At 44.8% G+C, this 13,700-nt stretch overlaps 1 protein-coding gene across 6 annotated transcripts in view; it reads left to right on the top strand.

The window, feature by feature from the left end:
- The window catches only part of ODR4 (odr-4 GPCR localization factor homolog), a 1,066,769-nt gene that overhangs the window by 1,025,489 nt on the left and 27,580 nt on the right, over positions 1-13,700 (top strand). For all 6 annotated transcript variants that reach the window (XM_069641378.1, XM_069641383.1, XM_069641382.1 and 3 more), the window contains one exon: positions 6,419-6,529. In XM_069641378.1, coding sequence (XP_069497479.1) covers positions 6,419-6,529 — 111 coding nt within the window. The remainder of the gene's footprint in view (positions 1-6,418; positions 6,530-13,700) is intronic.

Genomic DNA, 13,700 nt, shown 5'->3' on the forward strand with positions numbered 1-13,700 from the left:
CTTCGTCATACAGTTATTCGCCATGCCTTTACTTCGTCTGCATCTTCCCAGGCAATGCATGTGGTTAAGGTTAGCTAAAGGTTAAAGGTTAAAGGTTAGTGTTGCGGTTAAGGTGGCAGGGGGGTGGAAAGTGGGGTAAAAAAGAAGGCGGTCGGTATAGGGGGCATCCCCCTGTAATGGCATAGTGAATACTAGGGGAAGTGAAAGACAGGAGAAGTAAATGTGACTCAGTTAATGTATGGCGAAGTGATGCAGGGGGAAGTAAAGACATACATCTGCTTCATTCTGTATTGATAAATAAAACCAGAGATGAAACCAGCATTGCTAAAGGCAATAGGTTTGTTTGATGTACTGGTATTGTATAAGCATCTAAAAGTCATGATATGCCCTTGAAGTATACTGTTGTTTTATAGAGGGTTCACCAGAGGAACTGTAACCTGGGAACCGGAAACTTGAGTTGTAATAATGGCTGTCTGGCTAAACCATGTTCAGTGATCCTTGGAAAATAAATATTTCGGGCGGTTGCAAGGATTTTTACCCTGACCGCTACATGCCCTGCTCCAGATGAGCCTTGCCACTTCTTATACATGCCCTGCTCCAGATGAGCCTTGCCACTTCTTATACATGCCCTGCTCCAGATGAGCCTTGCTACTTCTTATACATGCCCTGCTCCCGATGAGCCTTGCCACTTCTTATACATGCCCTGCTCCAGATGAGCCTTGCCACTTATTATACATGCCCTGTCCCTCACATACTGAGTGAGTGTCTTAAAGTTTACATTTTTCTGTGATTTCGGTTATCGTGTTAGCCAGGTGGCCTGCAGCTTGTTACTTTTCTTTTAAATGAGCAAAAAACAACACAGTGTATTTTACAGAGATGATACTTTTACTGGACTAGCGCATATTCTTGTGTACCATCTCTGGTCTTGAAAACTAGCAGACAAGTATGAGTTTTATGAAAGGTATTATCTCAGCAAGATTCTGCCTTCTGATTTTTTTAATTTTTTTTTTTTAAAATAGCTACACTTTATAAGAATATAGTGAAATCACTTTCTCACACACTCTCGGGCAGGTCAGAATTGATCATTTCAAATACAAACAAAGAATATCAAGCAAGTATACCCATCTCCGCCACCACATGGCTACCGAATGAACAGCAGCACTGCAAAATCCCCCCTCGCAAGCTGAACAGACTAGGGGATTGGATAGCTGTGTTGCAAGCGCCCCTGAGGCACAAACGGGTGCAGCACAGGAGCAGAACTGCAGGCTGCCTTAGCAAGAAGCAGCAACACCATAAGCCCCAGTAAAGCAAGTGTTCTTCTCATTCACATAGTGTAGCCTGTGTTGCAGCTTTGCAAGCTCCCCTTGACGGAATAGTATGTGCAGCTTATCTCCCTAAGAACAGGAATAGATTTCATAATAGCACTGCAACCTGTCTCATATACACATAACCGACGTCTCATGAGCAGCTGCACTGCAATATTCCCCTTCTCAAAAAGGACAAGTACAGGATGGGCAGCAGCGCAGCGCTGCAAGTTTCCCTCCCACATAGAAAAGGTACATCAAGTGGTGGCTGGTGAATTCTGAAAGTAGGCATACATGTTTTCCCTTATTCCCCCAAGAAATATATTGGAATAAAACATCGAAATGGTGTGTTTTACCAAACAGATTTCAGAAAAGTTGGATGAAAGTTTATTCCAGTAAATGCCATAATTATCATCAGTTCTCAGAATTTTGCAACACATTTGTGTGCTGGCTGTGACTAAAGAAACCCATGAGACCATGCCATGATATATGCCAGCATTGCCATTGTAAATCACATTTTCATACTCCTTGTACCCCACAATAATCATGAGGCCTGTCTTAAAAATCTTTGCCAGCATTAGCACCATAAGACACATATTCATACTGCTTGTTCACAAAGCCAGCATGGGTCCTGTTACAACCTTGTATGCTAGGGTTGCACCGATGTAGTAATGCCAGGACCTATCCAGAAGATGACCATGAGGCCTTTAATAACCACATATGTCATGCTGCTAGGATGAGAGATATCTTGAGGCCTTTTCTGACACTGCAATATTTTCCTGCCCTGTCCGCCTTCTCCTATCATGCTGCTTATCGCAAAAGGATGTTATGAGAATAGCCACAACAATGATGCCAGCGATGCCCACCCTTAACGTGCTGCTTGGGCCCAAAGAATATCATGCGCCCAGACACAAGTTATGTCAAAACCTACCCCTACTTAATATTGCTTGTGCCCTAAGAATATTATGAGTTGAGTCCGAGCAATCTATGCAAGCCTTGAACCGCTTGTTATGCTGCTGGAAAGTCTACAGAAGGGGTTGGATGCTACGTTAGACTGACTATTCTAAGCAGATTACTCCGTTTTGCCAATGGAAGATAATTATTTTGAAATAAATAAAGTGTACATAATGGGCATTTCTCAATATAAACAAAAATAATAGAATCCGACAGGTGCAGAAGGTAAATGCAAAGGCACTGTCAGCTTCTGCTTCACATTGCAGTTATTCTCCTTCTAAAATTGCTGCAGCATTGCCTCCGTGACACACCTTTTATACCCCAAAAAAACAGTTAATCTGCCCGACAACACTCTTGCCATACATGTTCACCTGCCCCACAAACACACACTATCAACACTTTACTATTAGCATCTTGGCGAAATTCTCCTATTGCTCTGGCTCTATGGTTTTCTCAGCGCCTCACTAGTCTCCTCTTATGTTACCTAGCAACAGGTCAGGTCCTTCCATGCTGCACCAGGGTGGTGCCTCGTGTTCTGTTGCAAAACTAAAGTTGGTACTTTCCTCATCTGAGCCTGCACAATAGCTGCCCCTCTGCATTGCACTAGACCAAGCCTCATTTGCATATGGTCATTCCCCTCCCTGTAATGGCTTGGCATGCGAATAACGATGGTTTGGATGGTTGCCCAGAGCAATTGCCAGAGGGTTCAGATTCACTCTAAACCTTCCAGCTATCACCTCTTTGTTCTTGCGTTGTCCCCCCTACGCGAGCACCTAGTTTGCAAGAGCTGAATGTTTTCCTCTTTTTCTCAATTTGCTTATGTTTCAGATTTGTTTGAGCCGGTGTTGTGCAGAATATGAATTCTGAATACTGACAACAGGAACAAGGAAGATTTGTGTGTGGGTGCAGACATCAAATAGGATAGTGATGAGGATGTTGGGATGATCCTCAACAGATCCTCTTGTAATGATCCCGAGTTAAGATGTGTAGCTTTGTAAGAAGGATACTTCCCATTCTATTTAGATTTAACAATTGTTACACTACTTTGTGCATATGACAGTTCAAAGCACTTGTATTCAGCATTTCATTTAGATCAGCATTTTAAGTTCAGCGAATACACTTGGTCTGAAACAGCATCACTTTGTGGTCTGCTAAGCCAGATTTTGATAATTGTTCCACATTGGATTAGAAACTAGCACAGGAATCCAGGGAGTCGCCACACACCGGCATATGCAGAAAGTCACCTAGGCAAGCTGGTGATAAGTAATGGCTGTAGCCATGTATCAACATGGTGGCCATTAGTGCACAGGTTCTCTGTGGACCCTGCCTTCGCTTTTCTAATGTAAAAGCGCAGGCAGAATCCATAGAGATCCCAGAACCACTGCCCGCATCCAATTTTGATGCAGCACTGGCATTGGTTGATTCCCTGCACAGAGCAGGCAAACACATGGTGTAGATTATCTGCTCTGTGCCCGTACTTCTATGGTATCCCTATCAAAATGGCAAATAAGCGAATAAACATGCAGTGTATTTGTTTGAGCATGTTCTACGACCTCTGTGTAATTCTATGGGCTAATCAAAAGGAACCCATGGCATGTAGTACCTACGTGCTTGGTTATGTCAAATCTTCCAACACCACCTCAAGATCCACAGTGTGCACAAATCTGCATTGTTACAATGCATGTTTGGATATGTATGTGCTTTACCTGTATGCTGTAGCTTACTCTGTGCAATCTGCAATCATGCTTGCCAGGAGCTCAGCACGTCTGTGAGGCAAGGCAGGTGTGTGTATTAACCTACTTCCCATTGTGATGCCTACCTGAAGAGTTGCCTCAGTTGCTAGTGCTGAGACTCACAAAGCACACAATATAGCAATGTTAGAAGTAATGAAGGGGGTCTGGCTGTGATGACTGCATTCCTTGGAGTGAAATGCCACCCCATTATTGAATGCAAGTCCTAACTTGAAAATATACCACTGTGCATTGGTGTTGCATCAAGCTAGACAATGGGAAAAACTAACATGATGGGGCTGTCCCTGAATGGGTCTCACTTCTAAGACCTGTATCTGCTGTGCAAGGGCATAATGGAAGGCAATTGCCAACATCTTCAAATAAGATTGTGTGTGCGCCAAGATGCTCCACTAATGTAAAACAGGGTAGAAGGGTATGGGGGCAGCTTTTGGCGCTCAAGGTACGACCATTGATGCTGGGCGATGCTTTCAAAGCTGTTGGACTAATGCCCAGGGAGAGACTACAAGGAACATACAATGTTCATCTCAGAGAACATCAATAGCATGATCTGCAGGCAGGAGGGCAACTATTGATGAGGATGGATGACACTGAAGGGAAAGCTAGGACAGGAGCCTGCTAAAAACCAAAGACGTCTCTGGGTGTATGAATGGATCACTGAACAGAAGGAAGTGAACCTCAATCAACGTTAAACAATTGAAACTTTAGTCCCAGATCTTAATCATTGAGAATAAAAACTAACACGCATTGAAAGATGTTCACCTGACCGGAAGTTTAGCCTCATGGGGTAGAAAAAACACACATTTCAGAGGGCATGGTCACTAGAGAAAAATGTTCAAAGCGGGTTTAAAAAGTAATGGATGCTGTTAGAACCGCAAAGCACTCGAGGTGAGTTTAACTCGGATGCTGTGGCCTTGTAGAAAGGTAATGAATGGCCTGTTGGAGAAAGGTATCTGATAAACAATCGAAAATCCTAAACAAGCTAATGATTATCCCCGGCACTGCAGATGGGCTTAAAACCAAACTAGAGGACACAATGAAACGGCTTCTTCGTGCCATTACGTGTGCTATAAGACTTACACTAAGACTATGCAATCCACAAACAAGACTGGATATTGAGAAGTGGCTAGTGGAGTTAAATTGGTGGCCGCAGAAAAGAGAACATTGCTTAAAAAAGCCACACATGACACGTAGGAGCGTAGTTTGGAAATCTCCTTAAGGCTATTTGGAATGTGATAAGATTGTCATCCTCATTGCTTATTAATTAACAATGTGACTCAGTCTTTAGGGTTGTCCAGACCTATCCAGTCCCCTCGTATCCCTCCTTTTCCATGCACTCCATCTTCCACTACTCACTACTCTGAGTTCTCTAGCTCTCAACATCCCTGTTCCCAGAGCAGCCTGTGCTACCTCTCGCTCATTCACCCTACTCACCCCACACCACTGGAGCTGTCTTCTCCATAGCATCAAGTCCATCCCCACGTTCTCAGGATTCATTACTACTCTTAATCGGAGCAGCTAAGTTGGCATTCTCCTTTGCACCTGTCCCACCATCCTCCTCTTTCCCCTCCTCTTTTATTAAGTTATCCTGTAATTTACGCACATTATTCACACTGTTGCTCCAATTTGATGTGCATGTAATCATGTGCAGTCAGAGTGCTGTCCCCTCTTTCTGCCCCATTGCCTCCCCGCTACACCGTTTCTTTTGTTGTTGCATCTGCCATTGCTGTTACTGGAAGCTCCCATCTATGGTAATACCCAGTCAGCACTAAGTGCTCATGTATAGAGTTTCCTGCAGCAGCTCCCCTTGCTATAGCTTTACAGAGGTGGGGAAAGGGCAGAGAAAAGATCGCCCTTTTGTGTCCACCTCTCCCCTCTTTCCTTCCCATTTCTTTGCTATGTCTTTTCTCCACTTCTATTCATGTTTATAGTTCATCAATCGAACATTGATATGAAGTAACGTGTACATGAATCGCTAATACTTCTCAAATGATGAATTTCATGCCTTACTGATGTTTAGTATTGTTTATAGAGAATTGTCAAATTGGAAATGTATGCATATTTATTCTGTAATCAAATGTAACACGTATCATGTCAGGTAAATGTACTCCTCACACTTCACTCTCAATTCTGTAGTAATGCCAAATTCTACAGTTGTTTACAACCTGTTACTGCTTGTTGACCTTTCAACATTAAAGCCAGCCTATGTGACAGTCCTGATTTGCTGAGGACTTCTGCAGGTTTGAGCGGTTATCCTCGCTTAACGCTGCCATGTTGGTCCCTAAGGAAGGACCTATTCATGATGTGTAATTGTGCAAAATGCACATACAACCTGTTATTCGTTTGTCTCTGAAATGGCATAGTATTTTTAATTTTAAGCCTCTAAAAGTTCTCTGTTTACTACTCTTTTAGACATGGCAACATCTGACATGAGCCAGGCCCTCGGAATGGACAAGATCAACAGGGAACATACCCAGGACTTAAACAAATCTACAGTCGTCTTCAAAATCTGGCAAAACATGGGTGTGTTTTAGGGGTGTTCGAATAATGTCGTGATTGTGGTCTGCAGTGTAAAATATACATAGCCTCTCCTTGATGTTGTGTGGGTTGCCTCTCTAGATTGACAGTGATTTGTATCAGGACTGGAGTAGAAGCTAAAAAGAAGCCTTGGAAAATCTTTTTCTTACCACCCCCACATTGCGCGGGGTGAGTGAGACCATCCCACAAGCCTCCAAGAACATTTTCGAAGGAATGGGTCTAGATACAGCACAAATGTTCTAATATGTTGGCCAAAAAGCACAGGGAGCCCTTAGGGGTGGCTAATGCTGACAAGATAACTCAAAAAATGAGATCCATGCTGAACTCCACAAATGCAACTCTGCAATTAAAGTCAGCGAATTGTAACCCCGCTAAACTCTACAGATTAGTCCTTGCCTTTATCAGCTAACACCTAACAAAAAAAACAACTACATTTGATGTTAATTTGCTGGTATTGAGGCAGTGGGCCTCATAACAACTTTGCCGGTCTGGAAACAGCGGTGTCGGTAAGTTTACCAGCACTGTTTCTGGACCGGCAAAGTACAAGTCTGGTGGGCAGGTGCCCTCCCGCCCAGAACGTCTGACTTGCCGGGCAGACCGGCACCCGCCCAGACTTTCACGGAAGCACCGGCACTGGTATTACCGGTGCCAGTGTTTCTGTGATCCCAATTCCCATAGAGTCCTATCAAAACATTCAGTAAACATATTTGAACAAAAAAGATAGCTCAGCAATCACTTGAGCCATCTGTGTGGAACCAAGAGTGGCAGATGTGAATCCTGGCAAAGACAGTACAGCGCTTCATTCTACGCTACATTGAGTATTGGTAACGTCATGAGGCCACTGGAGGTTGGCGACAGCCTTTTTTGATTTTGGAACGAAGGCTTTATGTACTGATCCAAGCCAATGATGCGTGCTGGTGGGTGGCACCTCTTCCGCCAGGCCTCTATCTTCTGGCCTGCCCCTCGCTGCCGCTGTCCTCCCACTTAATCTTTCCTCTATGCCCGCCGGAGCTTGCTCGCCACCTCCTCTCCTGGATTTCCATCACCAAGGAAATGGACGAGGTGCGCCGGCGGGGGCCCGTCAGCTATTTCCAGGATTGTCACATTATTTGTATTTGGCCCAAGATTCTTTGCAAAAATAAACCTGCCCCTACCCCCGTGAGTGGTTCAAACAGCAATAATGCCCCTTTGGGCTAGCCATACTGGATGGTAATAACCCTTTGCCTGCATTATAAGTCCTCACTCACTTGAGCGGCAGGCTATTACCACCTGACGCCTGCTGAGTGCGCCATTATTGCTCACTTGTTACAGCACTTGAAGCATATGGCATCCTGTATAAATTGCTATTTTGAAAAACATTATTAATGGGACATTTCAAAACGTTCTGGCTGCCACAATACGTAGGCACAATATTTCTCTCCAACATCAAATCAAAGTGTGCTTATTAGAAAATTGGTGCAAAATGAGCACTTTACGCACAGCAGTTAGATATGCCTTCATATCTGAGAAGCAGTGCCTATTTTGTACTATGTCACTAGTAAGAGTATGTTAATTACACTTCCAGTGCTTCATGTGTCATGGCATGAATGGCAGGAAATAAGACCATTAACATTAATAGTTAGGAAGCTTTTTCTACAACCCTCTGGCGAGAAGTGTAAGAAGGCCTATCTTTCATGAAGAAACCGAGTTTCTACCAACCTTGCCCAAAGCACTCTGTTAACACAGCAGAGCAGTCTGGCTGCACTCTTAGGAAAGGAGTGGACTTGTATCAAGGTACACTTGGGCCCATACACATTCTCAACAAAGTACACCTTATATAATGAACCATACAATATAAGTGATCCTCATTTAGGATTGCATGAATTCTAAAAACATTCTCCACTTGGTAGTTTAGAGAGACAAACAAATGAAGTATGTATATCAAACATAGTGATGAATTGAATAATGTTCCAAACGACATGCCTCCCCAATTTAGAATACAGGGCAGGCCCTAACAGGGACGTACTATATACATTATAGGTGAAAGGAGGGAGGATAGGGAGTAAATAAATATATAAATAATTGCATGATTATATAAATGATTGAATAATTGAGTAGACCATAATAGTCTTCACAATCTGGTAAGTAGGTAAAGGTTAATACAGTACTAGGTCAATGAAGAACCCAGATCACTCACAAAGCCCAGCAGCAACAAGTAGCAACATTCTGATACGGTTTACTTGTTTTGGGCAATGTGTGAAAAGTATTGTTTTTTTCTTCTAAAAAGGTTAATAAATCACTTGTACCTTTCAAAATTACGTCCAGGAAACTCCAGTGCCAAAAGGAGGACCAGGGAAAACTGACCAGGTAACTAACTACCTGTTTTGGTCCCTTTTAGGGAGCTCCTTAGAGTTCTGCCATAGAAAACAACGGGCCAAATACAATGCGTCTCTTTTTTATAGGTAAAAGCAAGGTAAGTGATACCTGCGACCTATAGATGCAGAAGAAACTGCAACCATACAGCTGGGGCATGTTGGGGAACCGAACAGAAGAGTTCCAGCTAACAATTTGAGCCCCAGAAGGCTAGAGAAGGATGGCTACAGTGGTTAGTTCCCAGTCACATGCATGTAGTAAATGCACACACACCAACTGAGTTATCAGGCATAGTCCTACTGTTCCAACATCTTGACCCACCACCTTTCCAGCCTCTAGTCAACTGTCACTATGTCACTATGTAGAATATTCTATCCCTTATTGGTGGAAAGTTTCCATACCAACATTCTATCCTGACATCACTATAGACCCCCCCCCCCCAGTTCCCTGACCACTAAAATACAACACTTTCCCCCCTCCCCTTTCACTTGAAAGACTACAGCCCTTCAAAGGTGGCTAACTGGGAAAAACATAGTGAATCAGCCTACACTCCTACGCTGCCCTTTTTCATCGTGCTAGTTATAGAGCTGCCGAATTGTGAGGGAGCCATGGTCGCTTCTTTTCTTGTTTCTGTATGGTTGTTACTTACCACTCTCCTTATTTTCCATACTCTCCCATTTTCATTGATGAACCCACCATGTGCAGTTCGCTGCAGGTAGACTTGATAGGTCAACCTTATGCATACTTTCGCATTGGATTTCTTCCTCCCACAGATTCGTCATGTATGATATTCTATCTCCTGCGCTGTCTGCCTTCAGAAACATTTTTGCCACCAGGTGGTACAGCGCAGTTTCCCGTCCACTCCACTCGGCACCTCTGCGCACTCGATGCCGGACATGGCGTAGGGACCAGTACACATATATAGCCACCACACCTCACAACCTCAGTTCCTTTTTTTTCTTACATTCTGTATGCTCCAGAAACACCTATATTTTAGCTAAACTCGTACTGTGTCATACCTAACTTTGGGAAGGCGTTGGGCTTCAAGCCTTAGGTGGACTGCGGGAGACAGATGTCACAGGATCTGTAAATACTACATGGCGGAGGTTCACGACCTGCAGGATTAAGGGTTGTGTCAGTCCATGCAACCTAAGGTCCAATGGGAGTATGTTGCAAAATTCTTTACCTTTTGCCATAGAGGTAATATAATGACTCCTTCGAAGTTGCCGGGTGTGGAGCTGGGAGTGAAGAAGACTAATAATCCCTGACTCAAAGTCAAGAAAAAGTAGCACAAGAAGACCTGCTCCCTGAGAAATTCCTCAAGACACAATTTTTCTTCTTCAAAGAAGCGAACCCACCGATTCAGAGGCTATTTGGAGCATTTGCCTCCATAGGAACTGTTTCCAATGCAATCCTCCACCCCAGAGGATTTTTGGCTAAGGATGCAAAACGTTTTTGCCAAGGCACCGGCCTCCGATATCCCCCATGGTCGGCTGTGTTTGGAGTAAACAGCAGGGACCCCCAATGAGACTGCAATCAAACCCCTACATGCTCGGCCAAGCTTCCGAAGGACTCCAATCCAGACCAATGTTGCATGACTCAGCCCTCACCTTGGCCCTGCAAAGATCTGGAATATACTCTGCTTCCATTGGCATGAGGCTGTCTGCTGTCTTTAAGGACGGGGGTTCCAACCCATTTGGGTTGGAACACTAGTACTCTAGAGAGGTGAGAGATTTCCCTGAATACTTTTATGGTGAGGGAGAGGATCTAACAGACCTGAACTTCCACTTGCAGGAGGCCAGCAGCCTTACAACCCCCCCAGTGCTGGACATTTTGCTCAAGCAGACTCTAGGGAAGCCTCATGCTTCGTTCCAGAAGATTATGGCAAAAGTGATGAACACACTGGGCGGTTGGGACCTTCAAATCCAAAGGTTCAGTTTGAGTTAACTGACATCTGGGATGAGGGCCTGTAGTGAAAAGGGTATTTTCACCCCCTGGGACCAGCCCTTTTTGCAATAAATTACCCTATCACACCCCCATACAGGTTCTCCATGTGACGGCCATGACTACAATTTGGAGAGAGAACACCTTCAGAATAAATCTAGCATTTATTAGACATAAAGCATAATATAACAGAACAGTAAATGTAGCAGCAATTTGGAAACAATGGAATTCAAGTTAGAGAAATCATAAAACTCAGAACACAGTCTTACGTTCCTTGTATGTTATTATTAGCGTTGGGGGACCCAGGTCATCTAAAATGGCTCATCCTCAGCCAGCTCTGTAGTTGACAGCGCCACAAGGTGCCACCTGGGGCATAATCACGCTCTGGGCACTTGCTCCACAGCAGTCCACGGATGAATCCCCCTGGGTCATGTGTGCATGCATTCTTGTACCTTCGTGCCGTCAGTCAGTGTGATGCAACATTCTAGACCTTGCTCAGCGCAAACATTTTTACCGATGGAAAAACACAACTTACTCTCCCTTCAAGGCACTCCTTCACCCCATAGCCCATCTGCAAATTCAGGAATGTTATCAGTGCGTGCAAGGCCGTACCAAAGGTAGCTAGTGTCATAATGCTACAAGACAGGCGCTATATAGGTGCTATAATGCTTCAAACACTCAAATACAGGTCTCTATTAGCTACTAAACTTAGGACTCTGCCCTGCCTTTCTATGCACAATGTAACCTTCCACCCCTTTGAGGCCTGCACATTCAATGTTGCTCCTTATGCTACTAATGCAAGCTACTAACACAACACATTACTAATTCATCTATTAAGATCTGTTTCAGCATTTAGCACATCATTTGAATAAGCTTTTAGTCTTAACTGTTAATGCAGCCATTTAAGGACCTCATATGTAATATAGTTAGCTCAGCAGGCTACTGCACCCGCTAAATTGCATCTTCTGTTCCACTACAGGGCCCTCAGAAATAAACCTTACTGCTCTTTGACCAGGCAGTGGAGTCCATGGTGTTGGAGGTCTGGGAGAAGCCAGCTACAGGGATCTATGTGATTATTGCCCCATTTTACTGCATATGTATTCAGAGGGAGACCCCCCCGCAGCCCACTTCCCCCGATACCCCTCCACCTGTTTTATTAACTTAACCCCCCCGACTCATATATACACAGCAAAATGGGGCTCTCAAAAGTCTGTATTTTTGGGTGCGAAAGTTTGCATTCTTTATTTTGGTATGATCCCAGCTACGGTCTCTTGGTGGGCCGATACCTGGCGGAGAAATACAATCCGGCACACTTAGATATGGCTCTCTTTTCCACAGACACTTCCCCTGAGAGCTTGGTGGTTTAGGAGGTGAAAGCCAGCCTCAAGATGACTTCATTCCCTTCTTTTCCCCCTGACAGGGAGAATAAGACACTGGATGCTGGGGAGACACAATGTGTTCTCCTCAGACAGTCTTGTCCTCAGGGTGCTTAACACAGGGACCCCTCATGAGACTGCAATCACACCCCTACATGCTCGACCAAGGCTCCAAAGGACTCCGATCCAGACCGGCGCCGCATTACTCAGCCCTCACTGTCAATCCCCTGGCCCCGGCTCCCCTCACCTTGGCCCTTGCAAAGCTCTGGAATTTACTCTGCTTCCAATGGGCACATTCTTGTTGACGATGTTTGCAGTCTTTGAGGACAGGGGTTCCATCTCGTACTGAGGGTTGTTAACGCATCTTGCTCCTTGGCCACATTTTATTTTGGCCTCTTGAGTGTAGTATCTGCCCCCCACCACCAGTGAAGCTGTCTGGAAGCTCAGAGAGGGCATCACAACTTCAGTAATGCTCTCTGCAGCCCGAGCGGCAAAACCTCTGAGAAGAGGCCAAAATACATTGCACTCAAGTGAGTGGGAAGTCCCCTGTTCCGCGGGCAGTGCCACCATACCATGTCCGACACTTGGGCTTTACGGGTTGTGACACAGGTTTATTGCAGACCGTTTGTTCAATGCCATCCATACCATCCTCCTACCAAACCCCCTTTGCCGCTGGACCCTCTCCTGTTGCAAGAGGTTTGGCAGCTGGCGTAGGGTACAATTGTGCTCCGCTCTGAACTAGACAATGACTGGTATTCTTTTTTCTTTCTGGTCCCATCTTTGGCCTGAGGCTGCTGAACTTGTATCTCTGTAAGGACACATTCAAGATTGTTACCCTAGCCCAGATCCTGCAATCCCTTGATTTGCAGGACTGGTTGAACTCCCTAGTCCTTCGTGATGCTTATTTCCATATGCTGATCCATCTCAAGCACAGGAAATATCAGAGATTTGTGGTGGGATATTTTAGCACCAAGTGTCTTCACCAAATGTCTGCCAGTGGTTACGGTTCGCCTCATAATGGAAAGCACACGTGTCTTCCCCTGCCTGGACATCTGGCTCATCTGAGCTCGCTCCCCCAACCAAACATCAGCACAACCGTACCGCATGGGTAGCCTGTTGCACAATTTGGGCTTTTCCCTTAACTTCAAGAAGTCATATCAGAAAGACCAACCACTGATGGAATAGGTGATCAGGTGACGAGAGCATGTCATCCCTTCTGGTTTTTGGTTTCCCTTTCTGTCTGGTACTTCACTTCCATCTTGGTTTGGTGACTTCGCTTCCTGTGGCCATCCTGGAATGGAGACATCACTTCCAGTGGCCATCTTGGATCAGCCCTATCTCCAGCTGAAGGCCACAAGTGGCTCCTCTGGGAACACCAATCAAGAGAAAATAGCCTCATCCCAGCAACACCAGGGAAAATATCATATAGGCTAACCATTGACAGACTAGGCGATCAGGTGACAAGAGCATATGTCATCCCTTCT

Source organism: Ambystoma mexicanum, chromosome 1q (genome assembly GCF_040938575.1).
Source record: "Ambystoma mexicanum isolate Mex_15411 chromosome 1q, UKY_AmexF1_1, whole genome shotgun sequence".
Taxonomy (NCBI): domain Eukaryota; kingdom Metazoa; phylum Chordata; class Amphibia; order Caudata; family Ambystomatidae; genus Ambystoma; species Ambystoma mexicanum.